This window comes from Dipteris shenzhenensis, chromosome 1 (genome assembly GCF_047967505.1).
Source record: "Dipteris shenzhenensis isolate YYH24624 ecotype China chromosome 1, Dip_SZ_1.0, whole genome shotgun sequence".
NCBI lineage: Eukaryota > Viridiplantae > Streptophyta > Polypodiopsida > Gleicheniales > Dipteridaceae > Dipteris > Dipteris shenzhenensis.
Window position 1 is genome coordinate 16,791,082 of NC_141596.1, and position 22,496 is coordinate 16,813,577.

The following is a 22,496-nucleotide window of genomic DNA, read 5'->3' on the forward strand; positions in this document are numbered from 1 at the left end:
TAAAGAATGAATTTGGATGGATCCCGCCAAGATAAGAGCTATTCAAAAATGGCCAAAACTCACCTCGGTGCATGAAGTGCATAGCTAAGAAACAATCTTTGAAAGAATCAAGAAACTGAATTTGCTCGGCTTTGCTATCCTTTTCCATTCTCCCCACCTGAAAAGTAAGAAAAATTAACAACAAATCCGATAAGAAAAATTAACAACAAATCCGATTCTTGGTGTTCCATATCTACACACAACAATTTGATGTGGATTGTGATGCATGTGGCGAGTGTGTGGGAGGTGCCCTTCTCTAAGATGGTCTAGTCATAACCTGTGAGCGCGTGATGTAGAGAGGTACATGGGTATCATATAAAAATAGATGTTGGCTAACATTCATGCTTTAACCATTTGGAAGCATTACCTTCTTGGAGATGACTTTACATTTACGACTAACCACCAAAGCCTCAAGTATTTTTTGACCCAGACAAAAATCTTAAAAAAGTAGATGAAATGGGCAAATTCTTGTCCATGTTTCATTTTCGGATTGTCTATACTCCAAGAGCCCAGAATAGGGTAGCAAATACTCTTATCGAGAAGGCCACGTGTTCCAATGTTACCATAGCTCATCACAGGAACCTAGAAGCCATGAAAGGATCCTAATTTCAAAGAGATTATGAGAATATTCAACAAGGAAAATCATCAAGCCAATACTCACGAGTCACTAAAGGATGGTTTCCTCATGGTAGATGATCACATTTGTGTGACTCAAGGTATGCAACCAAAAGTTTGGAAGAATATCATGCCCCTCTCGCGTGGGTCATTGAGGTATTTCTTCTACTACACAAGCATTTGAAAGATAGTTCTTTCAGCCAAGAATACGGAAGGATATACACACGTTTGTGATGAAATGTCCCACGTGCCAAAAGGTGAAGTAAGACTCCATGACTTCTCATGCCACTACCCATACCGCGAGGTCCATGGGAGAGTATTATTATGGACTTCATCTTTTACCTTCCCAAATCAGATATAAGAATAATGGGATATGGACCATAATTGATAGGTTCAATAAGCAAGTCCACTTCATTCCAATACCACTAAGGCAGACCATATGGCCAAGTTGTTTTTAGCAATAACATGGGTACAAAGTTGGATTTCTCATCTTCATTTCACCCTCAAACGGACAGACAAAGCAAGAATGCCAATTCTATAGTATTATTTCTAAAGTGCTATGTGTCCGAACAAAAGTCAAATGGGAAAGGTATCTTTCCCTTGTGGAATTTGCATACAACACTATTCACAGCTCCACAAGACAAGCCCCATTCAAAGTCATCTATGAGAAGGTGATTTTGCCACCTATCCTTAGAACAAAAGATGAGATAACTATTTGCAACTAATCGGTATGCTCAAGACTTGGATATGGCCTTTTCCCAAGTTTGGACAACGATTGAAAGAACTCAATAAAAGTAAAAGAAGGCTGCAAATAAGTACAAGAGAGATGAATCTCCAAGAAGTAGACTAGGTATTACTCAAGTTTGAAAAAGCACGCCTTTGAAAGATGAAGGGAAAGGAAAAAGTATACCCAAAGTTGTCTCCTAGATATTATGCACCCTTCCAAGCTAGCGAGTCTATAAATGAAGTCTCATATCGACTTGAGTTACCCAAGACTTGGAATATTCACAATGCTTTTTAGTGTGTCTTCTCAAGAAGTATCAACTAATCCGAGAAGAGCCATCAAAGGTGGAATAGATGGAAGAGATCCTCCAACCAGAATAGATTGTATCTCACACAGAAAAGAAAGGAGCCAAAGACATGATTATCTACAGACACCCTGTCAAGTTTGAGAACTATTTGGCACTATAATTTCTCAAGGAATTTGATTGTCATTAGAAAGTCAAATAAGCGTTGTGCAAATTTTGTTTACTAGTAATAAATGACGGGGCAATTATTATCACAAATTTCGGACAACAAGAAGGTGGTTTTAGGGGCAGAGGAAATGGTCATGGACAATCAAGACCCATTACACACACACAGTGAAGCATCATCCTTGTCGATAGGACATAAAGAATAGTTTACAGGAATGCAGCAATTGGAAAGACCAATTGACAACATTGCAAATTCAAAGCACATGATTCCCATGGGAAAGTTATAGGCAAGAAATAATACATTGATTACGCATCTTTCCAAACTCAACAAAAATCTATCATCAGTGGGACAAATGATAGGGAAGAACTAAGCAATCTTGTGGTCAAAGAAGAAAGGAGGGATCATTCCCAATGATGGCATCAGTTCCCAGTTACATTCAATGTCAAATAGATTACTGACTTTTCAAATTGATGGCACAAAGCTATGGACATGTTAACTTCAATAGTCTATCAAAAATCAAAAGATGATCATTCGTAAAATTAATTTCTATGCAAAGGTCTAGGAAGCAAGTTGTTTTTGTAAACAAACTATATAGCCAATTTTGATATAAGCATAACCAGATCAAAACCCTCCTTGCTTCATAATACATCTCAAAAATGAGCATACACACTCAGTCCATAAAAAACTCCTGTTTGCTGATTTGCCAAGATCCCATAATGCAGGACCACAATACAGCAGAACCTGGATACTAGTTTATTCAATAATTTATGAATCAGAGCATAATAATTCAAAATTTTCAGATGCCTAAGAAACAAAAAATCCCCACTGATTTTATTTGACTTCTTCGGGAGAAAACCCTGCTAAACCATCTAAAGGTCATAAACAATCAGAGGACCAGGTCAACCTTCTAAAGCCCAAGCTTCAACCTTAAGGCCCCCAAACAATAAGGAAGACATAAAGGAACAAAACTGTACTTATTTAAACATGCCCCCCTAGCCTGTTCCTGAAACCAGAAAGCCGAAAAGATCGTCTCGAATAGCAAGGAAACAATAGAGCTGGAACAGTGGCACGCCCAGAAACAGCAGTTCCAATCCACAATGAAAACATACCAGCATTGTGTTCCTTGTATTTATAAACCTTGTATCTCATCAGCTGGAATGAACACTTGCAATCCAGCTGGCAAACAGCAATCAAGGGCTCCACGATAATCCATCATAATGTTTCTAGTTCTTTCCGTCGAGTATGTTTTCAGTGGAATCTAAGCTTTCACTGGCATGCAGCCTGCCTTTCTGCTGCTTCTAAGCACTCCTTTGCTCTTTGGACTTTTGACTGTAAATAGAAGCTGCCTGTCTTAGCATTTCTCTCAAAAAGACTTTCGTATTTCTGCACAGAGCAATAAACGTTTAAGATGCATCCTTGCTGCCAAAATTCAATGCACTAAGAGGCAATTTGAAAGTACAAATGCAATCAAAAGAAGTTCAACTCTCATGACTCATACACTTCTAAAAACAGGTGACATAGAGAATCTCTCTCTCTCTCTCTCTCTCTCTCTCTCTCTCTCTCTCATCATGCCTGCCAAAATCCAATGCACTAAGTGGGACCTTGAAATACAATCCCACTCAAAAGAAGTTCAACTCTCTCAAGACTCGTACACTTCTACAAAAATGGGTGGGCATAGAAAATCTCTCTCTCTCTCTCTCTCTTATCTGGGGGTTCTCTTTTCTGGTCCTACTTTTATGATGAGACCGTTGATGCAGGCCCGTTTGAGCAGAGGATAAGCCTCGTTAGCCAGGCTGGAGAGACAGTGCTTCTACTCACACTTTCAAGACCCTCAAACCAAGGCTCTCCTCTTGGACTCCTTGATCCGGCCAACAGGCATGTATGGTAGCCCTTGTTGGGGACCAAATCTCTCTAATGCAGAGTGGGCTTGAGTAGACCATCTCCAGGTTCTCATGCTATCGAGGATGATATGCCATAAGCCGTGAGGTCCCAACCGGATCATTCAAGCAAAGTTTGGGTCATTCTCTGTTGCAGCTTGATGCGGCATTCCAAGTCATCACTTATCTATACCAGGTCGAAGGATACGGGGATTGCACTGCAGGCAACATAGACTAGCTTCTATGACCTTAGCAGCTCCGGGTGGCCAGAGATGCTACCAATGCATACACATGCAAGTGGTTCGAGAGATTGAAGCTCCACATGGACAGATTACCCCCCTTACAGTACAACATTGATGCGCCATTTCTCCCACTCTGATATCACGAGGTCAACCAGGTTAGACGCGAGGACCTTTTACAGCTACACACATTTAGGAGCTCGTTGGCACCAAGTGAGCTCCTAGTGAAGCTCAGCTTCTACAGAGACCATTTTTTGTACATTTCTGATGAGGGCTTTATTGATCCTCCAGGATATACTCGGATTCATCTCCTCAATTCATTGAGAATCTCTATTGGATAGTTTCGGGTTTCATACATTGACTCTGCATTGAAAGTGGGCGAGCTAAGAGAGTACCCAAGGAGAGGCGGATTTGTGCCTTGTGTGATCTACAAGACATCGAGTCAGAGAAGCATTTCAAGTTCAGGTGCCCAGTGTACTGTGAGACCCGAGGCCACTACTAGGTTTCTAAAGACCCGCGAGTGAAGGGGACAAAATAGAAGTGCTTGATCCTCCGCAAGGCCCCCACGCTGTGCACTTGCTTCTAAAATATGTCAAATAAACAAAAGAGAACAAAAAAACAAGAAAGGAAGAAGGTGACTAATAAACAAGCAAATCAAGAACAAAATCTTCCAAAAACAGGAATAAAATCTCTCTCTCTCTCTCTCATGTAGGAATGAAAGAAAGAATTTACATTAAGGAATGAATTATTTAAAACATATAAAACTAAATAAACCCCTTACACTTGTGTACCACTTCCTACAAAGATGCAAAATTACAATCCTAGCTTAGAAAGCACATGCATACTCAATCATACTCTCTTTTGAAACTAGAAAAACGGGCCATTCAGCTCTCAGCTTTTTGTTTTCAGCTTACGTTCAGTCATTCTAAGCATGCCTAAGGCCCATACACCATAGATAAAAGACTTCATATCTAAGATTGTGCATATTTTTTTCATTATTTTTCTTGGATTATCTCTTTGATGGTTATTGCTGTGCCATTTATGATAATCGGTACAACAACTATATTATACTTACTGGAACACTTGATAGAGGGTTATATCATCTCGACATATATGCACAACAGGCTGCTATAGAAGCTAATGCCGTGGCTGCATCTGTAATTTATGATACACATCTATGGCATGACACATCTATGGCATGAGAGATTGGGACATCTCAACTTCAACAGTTTGGTGAAGATGCATTCACATGACATGGTCGTAGATCTTCCACCCATGCATGCACTTAAAAAACATGATGCGAGGGCTGCTTGTTGTAAAAAATGCATAGGATTCCATTTCCCAAGGATAGGGCCCTTGGTGCATCCAGGAAGTTGCATCACGTACATAGTGATGTGCATAGTTTTTTCCATATGTTACCATACGCATACGTTAGACAAGTATGCAAGTATGATTGGAGTACGGTTCAGCCCCTAGGGCTGAAACATACGTGACCCTAATTGTACCCAAAAACATTTAGAAAAATATACGTTGTACACATTACATTGACATAGAGCTACAAAACTTTCAACTTGAAACTTCAAACTTGTATAAATATTAAAGTCTTGAATCATGATTCATAAAAGTTCAAAGAGTCCAGCCTCTAGAGACTAGAGTCGTCTGGAATCTAGATTCTAATATATAGTGTCAATGATAGATCAATACTACACCAGACATCATGATCAAAGGTAGTAGGTAGTAGAAACTTGGGAGTAGTTACTACAAAGGCAAAGCATCGTGTGTGTGTGTGTGTGTGTGTGTGTGTGTGTATATATATATATATATACACATCGTACGGAAGGCCGTACGGAATGACGTACGGATGGAGTACGGAATCACGATGTGTGCGGACAGATGCGCACAGCATCACTTGGAGGGTACTATTACTTTGTTACTTTTAAAGATGACTTCACCGTGTTCACTTGGATATATCCCATTAAGCTGAAGTCAGATGTCTTCTCTTGCTTCAAGCATTGGATTGCCTTGGATGAGAATGAGAGTGGGGAGAAACTCTTGACCTTCCGCACTGGCAGGGGGGTTGAGTACTTGTCCAGGGAATTTTCTGATTTTTTAGCAGCCCGGGGTATCATTTATCAGTGCATTATGGCCTACACTCCTCAACAAAATGCACTTGCCGAGCGCAAGAATAGAACAAAAACGGAAATAGGCAAGTGCATACTTAAGGGAAAGTCTTTGTCCAATAAGTTGGATGCAATTATGTAACCGGCCTTTGACTAACAAAAGCAGTATTTCTTACTCTATTTTCTCACAACACCAAAATCCAACCACCATGTTCCATTGCCATTTCCCAAACACAATACTTACAGCATACAATTCCACAGCATAGCATCACTGAACCATACAAAACAAGGGAGGCTAGAATGCACCTACTCAATAGCATACACAATGACACATGTTGGCCCCAACACTTGGCGCCCCTTGCAGCATTTATTTATTCACTGGTTAGTTCAATTACAAGGGACGCAGGTGCAACCCAGTACAATGCCAACCCATGGCTGTGCAAGTGACCAACTCCCATTGCTATCCTCTTGGTTCCCTTCAATAGCCAAGCATATCACAAGCAAAATAACCCAACATCATGCCAAGCAATGCATCTACACAAATCAAAGCCATTACTGAGCCCAAGGCTTGCCACTAATGAACAAGGGAGAGGAGGGCTCCTTTTATAGAGATTTTATCACCCTCCTTCACCCATTTACAATTGATGCCTGTAGATTCCTTTCCCCATCAATCACATAAGCCCGTATGTCACAATCCATGTCCTTTTTGGCTACTCTTGCCATGTGTCCCATCAAAACATGCTCAAGACTCTCGAAATATTGAGAAAGTCAAGAGTCTCCCCACATGGAGCCCATAGGGACCCTCTCTTTTCCATATGTCCACATCCTCCTTATTCCACATAGGAATTCTAAACCCCAGAAAGAGAGTATCACAACCAGTGCCCCAATCCTCTCTCGGGCCAACGGCAGGGCATCCAACCTTCCAAAAACTCAGCAAAAGTGGTGATAGCACAAAGCAGAAGGAGAAGACAAGATTTCGGCCAACAAATGGAGCATGTTTCAGCTTGAAACAGCCTCAAAAGATGATTGAACAGCAAATAGCAGACTCTGGTAGGAGGGAGCCGTCCTTGGCTGCCTTCCAACACCAGAAAAGGTCACAAGAGAAGGCGTCCAGCAATCAGCAGCAAATCCGCCATGAATTTGTCCACTAAAATGAAGATTCCAGCTCACTGGAAGCTCAGAATTCAGTGCACCTTGCACCAGACAGAAGCCAAGAGAGAGGCGTCCAAGAATATGGCTTCAGATGAAGAAAATAACAACTTATGTGGCAAAGAAAGTCGAGAAAAGCCTCAGAAAAGGCCCAGAATGAAGACACCCAGGTCTAGGGAGCATGCCAACAGCAAGAAACACCAAGGGGAGAAGATCTGTCGCGGAGAAAGTTTCAAAAACGACTTCAACCAGCCAAGAGAGAGCTGCAAAAATTCGCCATCTTCCTCCAAAGACTCCTCTAGTAGGGGAGAAGACTTAGAACAACAGGGTAGACTAGGGAAGGGCTCCAAGACCTTCCAGGTGCTTCCAGATGTGACACACAGGTGCCACAAGTCAAGTAGAGAGGCCACACATGTTTACACACAGACACATGGCAAAATAGGGCGTGGGATTTTAATGCCCCTAGGGGGTCACTTGGTAAATCATGACCCTAATGCTTGGAACCAATAACCCTAGTATATAGAACCTCTAGTGGGTCAATTTTTAAAGCATGAACCTAGTGAACTAAACCAATGACCTCAGAGAATAGAACCACTCTAATAGCACTAGGAGCTGCACTTGTTGCACATCAAATCATAGGTACCCTTTGGACATTAACTAATGCCCCTAGCTTGGCACCCCTAGGTCAAATTCAATGACAGTTAATTTAATCACTTCGCCATCACGTCCTCATGACATACCCCCCTCTTGAAACAGCAAACTGTCATGGTTGCTGTCCCACAATTCCAGCAAATAGAAAAAGGTATCACAATAGGCATAAACAGCCCATAATCCATAGTAGTACATCACATGGAATACAAAAATACAATGCACATACAGCAGGAGTGTAAATCCATCCATATGGTAGTGTATCAACCGTCTGGAGTGTCATGACCACTCATCATAGAAGTCTCATGGTAGAAACATTGTTAGCATCAGTGCCTCGACTGGAATCGCACTATCACCAAGCGACCTCTAGATATCCTGTGAGCCTATCTGCACTGTGGCAGCGAAGGTGCTACCTCCCCCCATGAGCATCCGGTAATGCTGCGGACCTGTGCTCTAAACCGGAATGAGCCGCTACCGCAGTAGGCTCAAGACCAAATGCCTCAAGGTAGAGCTGCAAAACCTATGGTGAATCTGCCAATTCATTTTCTTCCATCCAGATCGCATAGTTTGCAAGATAATTCTTGCACTTCACTCGATAGCATCTGGAAACTCCCATTAACCTTCCGATCCTTATGTGCCACAATCTGCTCAAGAATCAAGACCTCATCTTGCTCATCAACTTCAAGTTGCTCTTCAACTGGCATATCCTGTAGCACTTCTCCATGAAAAGGCTTCAACAAGCTAACATGGAAAGCATTGTGGATAGTCCACTTCTCAGGTAACTTATGCCTATAAGCTACCTCATTGATCTTCTCAAGAACTTGAAAGGGCCCGTAGTACCTCATATTCAGCTTGGTGTACAGCTTCACCTTCCCTTTCTTGCTTCTGAGGCGTGCCTTAAGAAAACACAGCAATACCCAATCACCTTCCATGAAGACCGGGTTCCTGCTTCAATGCTTATCTGAAGCTCTTTTCTACTTGTCATGGCTGCGTTGAAGGGCATACTTAACCTTTTCATACGCTGTCCGCAAGTCTTCCACATACTGATCAGCCACAAATATCTTCTCTTTTGTATGCAAAATAGGTGGAACCTTTCTCCCACCTTCCACTATTTCAAACAGTGCCTTACCAATGGAAGAATGCACTGTGTTGTTGTATGCATACTCAATCAGTGGCAAATATTGTTCCCGTTTAGCTTTGTGCTCAGACACATAACAACGCAACAAATCCAATGCTGTAGAATTTGCCTCTTCTAATTGGCCATCACCACCTTCCACTATTTCAAACAGTGCCTTACCAATGGAAGATTACCAATGGAAGAATGCACTGTGTTGTTGTATGCATACTCAATCAGTGGCAAATATTGTTCCCGTTTAGCTTTGTGCTCAGACACATAACAACGCAACAAATCCAATGCTATAGAATTTGCCTCTTCTAATTGGCCATCAGACTGTGGATGATATGAAGATGAAAACAGCAGTGAGGTACCCATGTCATGAAACAAACCTCTCCAAAACATACTGGTCATCCGTGGATCTCTATCACTCACGATAGACTCAGGCATCCCATGGTACTTGAAAATAAACTTCAAGGATTCTTTTGCCATCTGCTCGGCTGTAATCTTCTTCCTTACTGGAATGAAGTGAGCCATGTTGCTAAATCTGCAAATTATAGTCCATATGCCATCATGACCAGAAGGAGTGTGAGGGAGATCAAAAACAAAATCCATAGCAGTGCTCTGCCATGGTCTATCTGGTATAGGCAAAGGCTGAAGTAAACCGGGCTGCTTCTGCCTGTCATACTTCACCTTCTAGCAAATGATACAAGTCCTGACATAAGCCTCAACATCCTTCCGTAGAGAAGGCCAATAAAAGTAGTGCTCCGCTGCTTTGATTGTAGCCTCAATACCCCTATGTCCTGCATATGGTGGGGCATGACTTTCAGTGATCACCTTATGCCTCAATGGCTGCATCACACACAACTTACCATGCATCATCATGAATCCCTCCTTGAGTGTATAATGATCATGCCGATTGCCCTCCATAAGCTGATCATAAATACATGCAAAAGCATCATCTATAGCATACTGCTCCTTCATGGCATCTAGCTCATTGTTGATGATATTATTGTGCACTCAAAAGATGAAGAGGAGCATAGGCAGCACTTGGCAGCTGTATTTGCAGAGCTCAGGAGACATAAGCTGCTAGTCAACACTAAAAAGAGTGAGTTCTTCATGCCAGAGATCCATTTCCTAGGACATATCATCTCACAGGATGGAGTAAGGATGGACCTTGCCAAGATAGAGGCAATCAAGAATTGGCCTCCATTGAAGAACCTACATGAGGTCCATAGTTTTCTTGGCTTGTGTTCATATTACAGGCGCTTCATATGCCACTTTGTTGAGATAGCCTCACCTTTACATGCTTTGCAGAAGAAGTCAGTGCAACATTCAATGAGCTGAAGGAAAAGTTATGCTCTGATCCTATTATCATTTTGCCAGACTTGTGAAAGCCTTTTGTTCTCCAATGCGATGCAAGTGGCAACAGTGTTGGTGGAGTACTTATGCAGGAAGGTAGAGTTGTTGCATATGAGAGCACGCTGCTCCAAGATGCTGAACACAACATGAATGTATATGAGCAAGAATTGGTAGCTGTAATACATGCTCTTACTGTGTGGAAGCACTATCTTTTAGGTGCTGATTTTTATGTGCAAACTACTTTCTCACTCAGAGAAAGTTGTCAGAGAAGCACATGAGATGGGCAGAGTTCCTTTCCATTTTTCTTTTTAAGATTGTTCTGTGGCTGGAAAGAAGAATGTAGTGGCTGATGCACTTTCCAGAAGGCCATGTATGGAAGCTATGTCCAAGAAACCACAGGTATCTACAGTTACTATTGCTTATCAGAATGTTCCCACAAACTTTTTGTACTCTCTGAAAATCCGGTCCATCATGCGATTGAGGGTAGCAGGAGCTACAGTCAAACCAAATGGCATGACAAGAAACTCATAAAGCCCAAAAGTAGTTCTGAAGGCAGTCTTGTGTACGTCTTCGGGCCTGATTCGTATTATTACCACTCTTCAAGTCAATGCAACTGAAGATGGCTGATCCCTCTAATCGATCCAAAATATCATCAATGCGTTGGATGGGGGGAATCGATTCTTGATAGAGATCTTATTCAAAGCCCTATAATCAATACACATTCTCCAAGATCCATCCTTCTTCTGCACCAATAGGATGGGAGAGCAATATGGAGAAGAGCTTGGCTGAATCAGCCCTAATGCTTGGAACCAATTTTTAAAGCATGACCCTAGTGAACTAGACCAATGACCTCAAAGAACAGAACCACTCTAATAGCACTAGGAGTTACACTTGTTGCACATAAAATATGAGGTACCCTTTGGACTTAACTAATGCCCCTAGCTTGGCAACCCTAGGCCAAATTCAGTGACAGTTAGTTTAATCACTTCGCCATCACGTCCCCGTGACACAATCATGTGTGCCAACTATGTGCTCAACCGAGCACCCACTCAGGCATTGAAGAGCATGACTCCCTATGAAACATGGACAAGTCATAAGCCTGTCATTTCTCACATGTGGATGTTCGGGTCTCTTGCGTATGTGCATGTAGCCTCTCAGTTGAGGCATAAGCTTGATGATAAAGCTATCAAATGCATCTTCATTGGCTACATCTCACAAAGCAAAAGTTACAAGTTGTTTCAACCTAGCACATGCAAGGTGATTGTCAGTAGGGACATGGTTATTGCTGAGCATGCCCCTTTACCTTGGCTGGACTGTAAAACACAGCCTTCAGTGGAAGCCTCTGATGTGTTTAATTCTATTCCGCGTTTCACAAATACAGATGACACAGTGCAGAGCACCATGCCACATGTTTCTAGCAGAGCCAATCCTCCTCCCGTTGCTCTTGCTCAGCCTGATTTTCCATCGCCAGATGGCCATGCTATCGAGCAAGCAATTCAAGAGGAGAGGGCTGTCATCATACAGTAAAAATCAGTCCCTCGTTGGTTTTGTATACCCTCAGGGACAGCAAGCAGACTGAGCCTTTGCCTACCCGCACTAGAGGTGCGCACAAACAAATGCAAGGCAATTTTTTGCCTGTAGCTTTGATTGCCACTACCTGTAATGAGGAGCCGTATGTCACAAAGATGCATTTGAAAGTCATGAATGGATGCAGGCCATGAGAGCTGAACTTGATTCCATTCAAGCAAATGGCACATGGGACTTGTGCAGGCAAGTATGCATCTGCACAAAGTGGGTTTACAAACTGAAGCACAAAGTTGATGGCAGTGCTGATCGCTACAAAGGTCGCCTTGTTGCGAAAGGTTAAGCCCCACAGCATGGTATTGACTTTGAAGAGACATCTACTTCCACTTCACGCATCACGACCATTCGTTGTGTCATTGCTCTTGCATCACACAAGCATTGGGCGGTTCATCAGTTGGACATCAAGACCACCTTTCTTCACGGGGATTTAGTGGAAGAGGTCTATGCCACTCAGCCTCCAGGGTCTGAAACTAAGGTATGCCAGCTTTAAAAAGCTCTTTATGGTTTGAAGTAGGCACCACACGCATGGTATGCCAAGATACATTCTTTTCTGCTGTGCCTTGGGTTTCATAACAGCCCTACAGAGGCTACTCCTTATGTCCGGAAGAGTGAATCAGAATTTCTGGTTTTGATTCTATATGTGGATGACATGGTTATCACTAGGCCAGACTCGCAGAAATTTGCAGATTTCAAAGCTGATTTGCAAACATCATTTGCAATGACAGACATGGGTCGGTTGCACTATTACTTGGGCATCCAGTTTGCATATGTTGAGGGGGGTATAATGATGAGTCAGTCCAAGTACATTGGACAGCTCTTAGACCACTCCCAGTTTGAAGATTGCAAGCTAGTTTCTACACCATTGGGGCCTGGTTTTCGTTTCTCCTCTGAGGATGGGAGTGCACCATTTGATGCCACCCTTTATCAGCAGGCTGTGGGCTGCCTTATTTATTTATGTCATACACGAGTGTTGTCCCACTGTGGCAACTGTTTCATGCTTGGATCCTCATGCATTATGGTTCAGCAAGAAGCAGCCTACATTTGCTACTTCTAGTTGTGAAGCTGAATACAGGGCAGCCTTCAACAGCTACAGTAGAGAGTGTCTGGCTTCGTAAGCTACTCACAGATCTTGACATCAGCCAGCCAGCTTCTACTACCATCTACCAGAGTGCTTCAAGAAACCCAATGTTTCATGCGCGCACAAAGCACCTTAAGGTTCATTATCAATATGTTCGAGAGCGACTGTCAGCTGGAGAAATACAGTGGTCCTATGTTCCCAAGGAGGACAACTTAGCAGATCTCTTCACGAAGGCTCTACCACGGCCCAAGTTTGAGGCTTTTCGGCATGCCTTACACTTGGCACCATTTATTACATGATGTTGATCTCCCTATACTATCATAGGTTGCTATATCCAATTTTGGACGAATATGTGCAACCATGATATAGTTTCCAGGTATACCTACGATGTATCCACGATACTTCATCCAAACCATGGAGGGGGGTTTGTTAGCACTTAGCCCTGGTATGGCCTTGTAGGCTAGTCTTAGGACTCAGTCAACCCTTAGGGTTGACTTTAGGCCATATAGGCCACCCCTTTGTACTCTCTCATTATCCATTTGCAAGTACTTCGTGTTCCTTCAGCTTCTTGTTTGCTCCCTTGCACTCCACTCCCATTCCATTGCTTCCCGCACCCAACAAAATCTGCCCACAAGGGAGGTGGAAAATGAGCAGCATGTACTCCTAAGATGCCATGCCTATGCACACATCAGAGAAAGATATGAAAAATCTGCTAGAGCAGCTAGACAAAGCTAGGAAGGTATCTAAAAGAAGTTTTGGAACACTACAACAAGATACTTAAACCAGCACACAAGCTAGCTCAACAATTACTAACTACATGACAAGTCTATAGTATTTTCTTTCGCCGGATGTAAAAGATCACACCTGTCCCATAGAAGGTCTCAAGAGGACTTTGATACAACCATATCATATCATCTCTCTCTCTCTCTCTCTCGCTCGCTCTCTCTCTCTCTCTCTCTCTCATTGCATGACAAAAATTGCAGATATTGGCATTCGCCATTCACCAAGGATAATTTGCAGCTCCAACCCACACAATAGAGGAATTTCAGGAATCATCGCTAGCACTAGACGTCTGTCACCATTTTAGTAAGCCTATGAGTCAGCTACCATACACTGCCCGGCCATGAACAAGCAGCACATTTCCAGCACCTCTTATTGGAGAATTAATGAGGTTTCTAGTTCCACATTCAAGAACAATATAAAACACAATTCTTAAGGGGGGGGGGGGGAGAGCTCCTCTTTGGAAAGCTGAAAATTGCTATGACTCTCAACCATGACATGAGCGCAGAAACTAGGAGGGGATGACAACTTACTTGTTCATTGAGATAACACGTTCTGTACTGCAAGACTGTCAGATAATTCAACTTACATTTGGGAGATATGCATGTTGAGAGGCACATGTCAACAAACCATGAAGTGGATTTCATACTCCAAGGTAAAAAGTGCCTTATGCTGATTTCTTCCAAGTGCTTATCGTCCCTAATCTATGGTGTATGTTACCAATGATAATTTGGTGAGGCACTCACATGTGAGGATTTAGAATATGCACATCATGGCCAAGACAAGGAAAGAGCTCACTAAGTATGTTTGTTGGAATGGTCACCTCCCCATCTGTAAGCCCCCATATGAGGAGAGCACGGGGGGGTTGAACCTAGGCAGAAAAGATAAGGGAGGGGGTTGCCACATGGGCAGCACCTCACAGGGAAAGGACAGCCATAAGGGGCTGCCACATGGGCAGCACATGAGCTGTCATGTGGGTAGCACAGCGGCCTTTCAGAGGCGCTTCAAGGGCTGTCTGTACGGGCTGGAACAGGCCCCGAATAGAGGTGGACAGGTGGCGCAACTGTACGGAGCAATACGGAGGGTGTGCAGACCCGGGACAGGTGGCACGCAACTGTATGGAGCAGTACAGGGCTGGATGAGGCCTGTTGGAGCAGCAAAGGAGGCTGCCATGAGGCAAGGACCTGCCTTTATATAGGCTGGGCCCTTGCCTTGATTGGAGGGCCAAGGCCCTAGAAGAGTGGGCCCAAAAGGCCCCGGTTTGTGAGCCCTAATAGGGCTGGACTAGCCACAGACTGGTCGGCCAGTTTGGTGCAGGCTGGTCAGTTTTTGCCAGCCCCCTTGGGGCCTATAAAAGGAGAGGCATTTGGCCTCATTCATCATCACTTGAAGCAGCATTTGGGGAGCAGACAGCAGCAGCCACAGGCCTACCCTTGGACCTACACACAGGACGAGAAGGAGGCTGACATAGGGCTGCAGACTGAGCTCAAGGTGCTGCCCACCTAGGCTGGCTTCCGGACAGCAAGGTGGAAGGGATCTAGACAGAGAGTCTACATATGCTCGAGGTGGAGCATGCGGGCTCAGAGATCTAGAAGTGTCAGGCTTGTAGTAGAAGGACCTTTTGGTATTGTATCCTGTCCTAGTTTTTGGACGGATGGAAATATAAAGTGTTGCTTCTATATTTGTCTCCAAGCATTGTCTATTTACTCGCTTGCACATCTTTGCACATAAGAAGTTTGTAATTCCACACCCACACGCACACTGTGTGAGCTCCTGGGCATTACTATCAGTCTTCCGCTGTGCGTGCCCTCTGTTGGGTCATTTCTAACATAGTATCATAGCCCAAGTAGGAGGCTCACAGGTGTGGGAGACTGAAGACAGGGACCTTGCTCAAGGATAAACCTAATTCAAATGCTCTTGGGAATCGACTTCCACAACTGGAGGATGCGAGAAGGAGGGTGATTCAGGTTCAGACAGGTGCGTTCAAAGTTCTAGTCTACTAAAAATTGAGTTTGGTTGACTTTGCTGTGTGATATAACAGAAGAGATGTCGACCTCTACAGCCTCTTCAACCCCTGCTCTCCCTTCCTCCTCCCCCAGATTTCTCTCATTCACTATCCCTGTTTTCGAAGAGTCTGGGAAACTAGACGGGACCAACTACCCGATCTGGAAGGTGAAAATCCGGAGCCATTTAGTGGCTCGGAAGTTGTGGAAGCTGACAACGGGAGTGGATGCGAAGCCGGAGGACATGGTGGACAGGCAAGGGAAGATAGTCATGGCAGTGGACAGAGAGGAGCTCGAAGCTTGGGAAGACAGAGATGCCCATGCCCTAGCATTAATCATAGGGACTACGTCGAACTCTGTTCTTCCACATATCCAGATGGCCGAGACGTCAGTAGAGGCGTGGGTCACTCTGAAGGATCTATACGAGACGGACAACACCTCCCGTATTTTGCTTCTTCAGCATCAACTCTACAATCTTGATATGGAAGGAGATACGGTACATAGCCACTTGAAGAAAGTCAAGGTGGTGAGGGATCAGCTGGCAGCAGTTGGTTAGAAGACAAACTCATGCCATTTGGCCTTGATGTTACTGAGGAGACTACCTCCGAGTTTCAAGAGCTTTGTTACGACCGTGACAACAAGACCAAGGACCAAACCTTTGACGTTTGAGGAGTTGGGTCCCTTGCTGCTACAGGAAGCTCGAGAGAAGCTCTACAATGACGACAAAGACGACAAGGCGATGCTGGCAAAGGATTACGCTGGGCAAAGGAAAGGGCGAGCCTAACGGTGGCAAGTGCAAGAAAGACGACGAGGAGACTTCAAAGAGGAAGCAAAAGAAGAAGTGCTTCTACTGTGATATGCCAGGACATTTTGCAAATGACTGCAGAAAGAAAAAGGCGGATCGAAAAAACAAAAAGGAGTCAACTCAGATTCAGAGGGAGAGGCCAAAGCAAATGTGGTAATCAAAGAGTTGTTCCTAGTGACATCACTGAGTGTTACCAAGGTCAGATATGTTGACCAAGAAATCACAGTGAGGATGTCCGACATAGAGATATGGGTCGATGAGGAGTCAGATGCCTTTGTGAAGGTGAAGGACAGCATTGGAGCGCTTGGTACCTTCCATGTGCGTGGCTGTTGACACTAACACAAGGGTGGATTCCATGGAGGGCCCTGGGGTCTCATGGTCAGATGGATGATGTACTTCAAAAGGGGACAGTACAGGATTACACAGGCTCTTTGCTTTCAGAGCAAACACACAAGCAGTACCACAGTCTGGTATGTACTTGATATTTTGCATTTAAGCCTTTATAGCATGCTATGAAAAGACTCTGCTCTTCATTTATCTTAGGTGATACGAGATTGGAAGGAATTGGCCTTCTTCGAAGGCAGAAGGGGAAGTATTGGTGCTTCTTCAAATCTCGGATGCAGATTGCTTAGAAGGTGATGGACAAAGACTACTGAAGCCAAAAGAGTACCTGCTTGAGAACTCAGCGAGAGTTCATGGTCCAGGTTATCTGAAAATATTCATTGGTTGCAGACCTTGCCAAAAGAAGGACAGGTTGAAACAAACCCTCAGAGCATGGTGCCTCGAAGACTCCAGGTTGTTCACTCATTATGAGGGGGACAACTGGAAGATCGTGATGGCTGGATTGCTCAAGTTCCAAGACGGGAACATGACTGAAGGAGGTGGTGCCAGGAGGTACCTGTGTACCAGGATGGTGTGCGGAAGCGGAACAAGACCTAGTGGAGCAGGGGCCACTGGATAAAAAGCCAGGAAAAGATTTCGACATCGAAATGTTCCAGAGGACTACGACCAGATAGTTACTGGAGCATCCTCATCGACGTGTCGGCATTGGGCCTAGATGTGTCGGTTAGAGGGGGTGTTGGAATGGTCACCTCCCCATCTGTAAGCCCCCATATGTGGAGCGCATTGGGGGGGGGGGGTGAACCTAGGCAGAAAAGATAAGGGAGGGGGCTGCCACATGGGCAGCACCTCACAGGGAAAGGACAGCCATAAGGGGCTGCCACATGGGCAGCACATGAGCTGTCATGTGGGCAGCACAGCAGCCTTTCAGAGGCGCTTCAAGGGCTGTCTGTACGGGCTGGAACAGGCCCTGAATAGAGGCGGACAGGTGGCACAACTGTACGGAGCAGCACGGAGGGTGTGCAGACCCGGGACAGGTGGTGCGCAACTGTACGGAGCAGTACGGGGCTGGACGAGGCCTGTTGGAGCAGCAAAGGAGGCTGCCATGAGGCAGGGACCTGCCTTTACATAGGCTGGGCCCTTGCCTTGATTGGAGGGCCAAGGCCCTAGAAGAGTGGGCCCAAAAGGCCCCGGTTTGTGAGCCCTAATAGGGCTGGACTAGCCACAGACTGGTCGGCCAGTTTGGTGCAGGCTGGTCGGTTTTTGCCAGCCCCTTGGGGCCTCTAAAAGGAGAGACATTTGGCCTCATTCATCATCACTTGAAGCAGCATTTGGGGAGCAGACAGCAGCAGCCACAGGCCTACCCTTGGACCTACACACAAGACGAGAAGGAGGCTGACATAGGGCTGCAGACTGAGCTCAAGGTGCTGCCCACCTAGGCTGGCCTCTGACAGCAAGGTGGAAGGGATCTAGACAGAGAGTCTACATATGCTCGAGGTGGAGCACACGGGCTCAGAGATCTAGAAGTGTCAGGCTTGTAGTAGAAGGACCTTTTGGTATTGTATCCTGTCCTAGTTTCTGGACGGACGGAAATATAAAGTGTTGCTTCTATATTTTTCTCTAAGCATTGTCTATTTACTGGCTTGCACATCTTTGCACATAAGTTAAGAAGTTTGTGATTCCACACCCACACGCACACTGTGTGAGCTCCTAGGCATTACTATCAGTCTTCCGCTGTGCGTACCCTCTGTTGGGTATTTCTAACAATGCTCACTCATCAGAATGAGAAGCAGGGAGATTAGAGACACGTGCTACAAAACTCTTCCCTTCTGGAGTATCGAAGTCCTAGCAAACCTGTCTCAAGTACTAATATAAGGATAATAAAAGCATTAAAATTATGAATGTCTCCATATACTTAACTGAGATGTGGGGCATGTAATGCTTAGCAGGGTTTAGAAGTTTGAGAAAAGGTCAAAGCACGAACCTTCAACATCTCTTGCACGGATGTCTTTCCATTTATGCCCAGAACCATTCTTGCTTCATGCTCTGTCATTGCCTTACTTGATTTTATTGCCATATTCTGTACAGTATCTTGTGCAACTCCTGTCCTTGATGCATCTGAAGTGATCAAGAAGCACATAATTGGTAAATCACTAAAGAAATATGTTTTTTGATAAGCACTCATGAACCTTTTCTTGAAAGTATGAAATACTTAAAAGGTCGAACCTTGGCACGAGATGTTATGCAACTTACTAACGATAGCTTGACGATAAGCTTGAGAGAATGCTCTGATTAGAACCCCAGATCCCAAAACTAACAGATTTGCAATGAGTTTACCAGCCTGTAGCCCAAGTACAGATTCAGCTCTTTCTCTCTCTCTCTCTCTCTCACACACACCTCTTTCAGACCAGAAATACCATGATGGTTAGTGGACCTATGGCGACTGAAACAAAAATTCGGTAAATTGGCAAGACACTAACTTGTTAAGCAACAAATGTTTGGAACACAATCCACCGATTCTATGGTGGTTTGGTGATTTAAAAAGCATTTTTCATGTGACATCTCAAGGATATGTAGTCTTTCAGAGGTATAGTATGGACCTCGGATTTTGCCCTAACCCAGATCAAAGCCATTCCTGTAACCCAGATCAAAGCCATTCTTGAAGACACTATGGACTCCTCCGTTGATTTTTCCCCTAAACGTTGATTTTTCCGCTTCAATCAGAGCTGCAGCTCTCGACGCATGCCAAGGAGCAGTTTTCGCCTTCCCCTTTTCTCCTTTCAAATGGTTCGATCTTTCATTCACAGTTTGCTCCCTCGACGATTTGAGATTCCACATCAAAGGTCTGTGCCCTTGGCGGTTCAATCTGCCTCTTAAGATTTGCTCCCTTAGCACAGGTCCTTCATGCTGGTGGCTCTGGAGGAAATCAGGTTCCTTTTGATGCAAGTCTAAGCAGGTATTTTCCGTTGAACTGTAGTGAGGGTTTGGGATTGGCTTTCGCCTCCCACCTCGCAAGCAGGGTTTTGTAGGATTTTTTCTAGAGGCTTGGGATGGAATGATTGTACTTCGGGCTATCTTGTTTTGAATATAAAACATATTACTTTTTTATTTTAATATAATCAAGGTGTAATATGCATTGATGTAGATGATGCCACCAACAATGCATTTTTGTGAAGAATATGTGTAGCCTATCACCTCTCCATAGCTATTGGTGAAACTGGGTTAAGAATAAGAGGCATGCAAGGTGAAAGAATAAGAAGAGCCAAGGCGGCTTGATTTGTAAAATATGTTTTTGGCTTGCAACTTTAAAATTATACATTAGTACACATTGTTGGATCTTGAGACATGCATCTCTTACTGAAGCAATACTATGGTGGAAGCATTGAGACATAGAGAGAAAAGATGAAGGCTTAACACCATTGCAAGTGCAGCTGACAGTTGTGTTTCAGGCCTTCAAACTACCACCAAAGGGTATAACTAGATTATTTGGATATCTTACAGGATTGGAATCATCCGTCATATTTGAGTTACTACAAGTTGGTCATTTCCTAGGACAAGAATAGATGGCCCATTTGAGCATGTAGCTCAAACATAAGTTGATGCTTTTTGAGATACACATCTTAAGACCTAGTAGATGACCACAAAGATTAAAGAGATGTTTGAGGAGGAAAAGACCAACTTGGAAGTTCTTTTGACCCTTCAGCAGGGTAGACCAACGAAGAGGGAGGTTCCAACAAACCATCTACATCTCAGGAAGCTTTGAAACAAAGAAATCGAAGATGGACATGCCATGCATATGCCGACATTGTGAACAAGCCATCAGAAGGAGGCAGTGAGTATAATATAATTGCAAAAGGTTCAGCTATGGAAAAACTATTGAAGATGATATTGGCATGCTATCTAATGCCCATGTGCACAAAGACCAAAAGGAATTTGATGAAAACATAGACAGACGAGTTGTCTTCTAGTTTGAGCACAAACGGTTGAACTAATCAAGAATGCAAAGCACCTTGGAGAACTATTAGTATATTAGCAACGTTAGAAGTCTACCGCTGAGGTCCAAGCAATTGAGACGGTCGTAAAGGAGACATAGGAGCCCTATTTTATAATTTGGGAACCATGTGAGGAGCTGCCCCCAAATATTTCAATAAGCGCTGCAGAAATGTGATGATGTATTGTTAATCAACCTGTTAAAACCGTTGCAACGAAGAAGGGGGGAATTGACACCAAAGTTGTCAAAAGAGCATTTGTGCGCATGGTGGAGATAGCCTAGGTGAAAGCGTGGTGCTGATGAAGAAAGACTATATAAGATGTGAGGTTGGAGAGACTTTTTACTCGGAAAATTCCTTGCATGACTTGAGGCATAGCATTTATATATGTAAGAAACTCAAATTTCGTGTAGAATAGTTTCTAACTTCTACAATTTCAGTTCTTAGTAGACCTTGTCTCTGTCCTTTCGCCAATTTAATCAAAACCACGGCACGGTTCACATGGAGGTTTAGTCTTAACTGAAGAAACCCATTCATAAGGTAAAGGAAATCGTTCGAAATACGCTCGCAATTTATGACCCAAGAAAGGTACCTATTGGAAACAGGGACAGAACAGCATACCATGGCCAGCACGATCGACAAGCCGACTGGAACAAAGCTAACTTGCAGAAACAAATGATAAGGGGTGTCGAGAACTGTGCAAGAATTTGCGCAGAGATGCAGATACTCGTAATTTTCTGCTTTGAGCCGTGATGTTCAAGCGACGTGCAAAGATTGACGTAGCTATATATAGGGCGCCTGAGGTCCCCTTTGACGCCCGGACGAATTTCCGCGGGGGTCCGAAATAGGGAGAGGCCCACTGAGTAGGGAGAGGGAGGGGGGGCACCTTTTCCCCTCATAAAATGGCTTGTGGGCCCGGGTGGACGGAGTAGGGAAAGGGCGAGGGGATTCGCCTTTCCCCTACACGCCCGCTCGCCATTTTAAGAGGGGGAAAGGTCAGCAGCCCACTCACCATTTTATGAGGAGCCCACTTGCCATTTTATGAGGGGGAAAGGCGGACCCCTCCCCTTTCTCTTCCGTCAGAGGCATGGGGAGCGTGCCACCTGTCCTATTCTGAAAGCGGGCAGTTGTTTTTCGAGCAAGGTGTAGATTACGATTAAAGAAATATTAATCGAACGGCTGAGATCGCATGACATGCGACCCTAGCCTTTGACGAGATAGGGAAGGGACTTGGGGACCCAGGATGGCAACCTCTATGACAATGATGTCTAGGGACTTGGAGACTCCGGTGCCATTTGATGGTGTATGTTAAGTGAGGATTCTCCCTTGCAGTTGCATGATCACATTTAACCTTTGCATGGCTTGAATTTTGATAGTGCACATCGTGAGATAGGGGACTCGAGTGGTTCTTCGTTCCCCTGTCCATGCACAATGGACGACTCCTGCAATTTCTCTTGCCCATGTTCATGCTCTACTTCCTCGTGGACATTCTAAATCACTAATTAGAATTTCTAAGTTTCAAGAAAACTCCAACCATATGAACATGCATTAGTCACCTATT

The 22,496-nt window shown here is 44.2% G+C and overlaps 1 protein-coding gene across 1 annotated transcript; it reads right to left on the reverse strand.

Moving 5' to 3' along the window:
* Positions 1-2,476: 2,476 nt before the first annotated feature.
* Positions 2,477-21,773, reverse strand: LOC147905466 (mitochondrial import inner membrane translocase subunit PAM16 like 2-like). The gene is made up of 4 exons (XM_087380080.1): positions 21,557-21,773; positions 19,200-19,287; positions 18,931-19,064; positions 2,477-3,231 (listed from the first exon to the last, which is right to left on the reverse strand). The coding sequence occupies exons 1-4, from the start codon at positions 21,557-21,559 to the stop codon at positions 3,115-3,117; spliced, it is 342 nt and encodes a 113-aa protein (XP_087236206.1). The 5' UTR covers positions 21,560-21,773; the 3' UTR covers positions 2,477-3,114.
* Between the last annotated feature and the right edge of the window lie 723 nt (positions 21,774-22,496).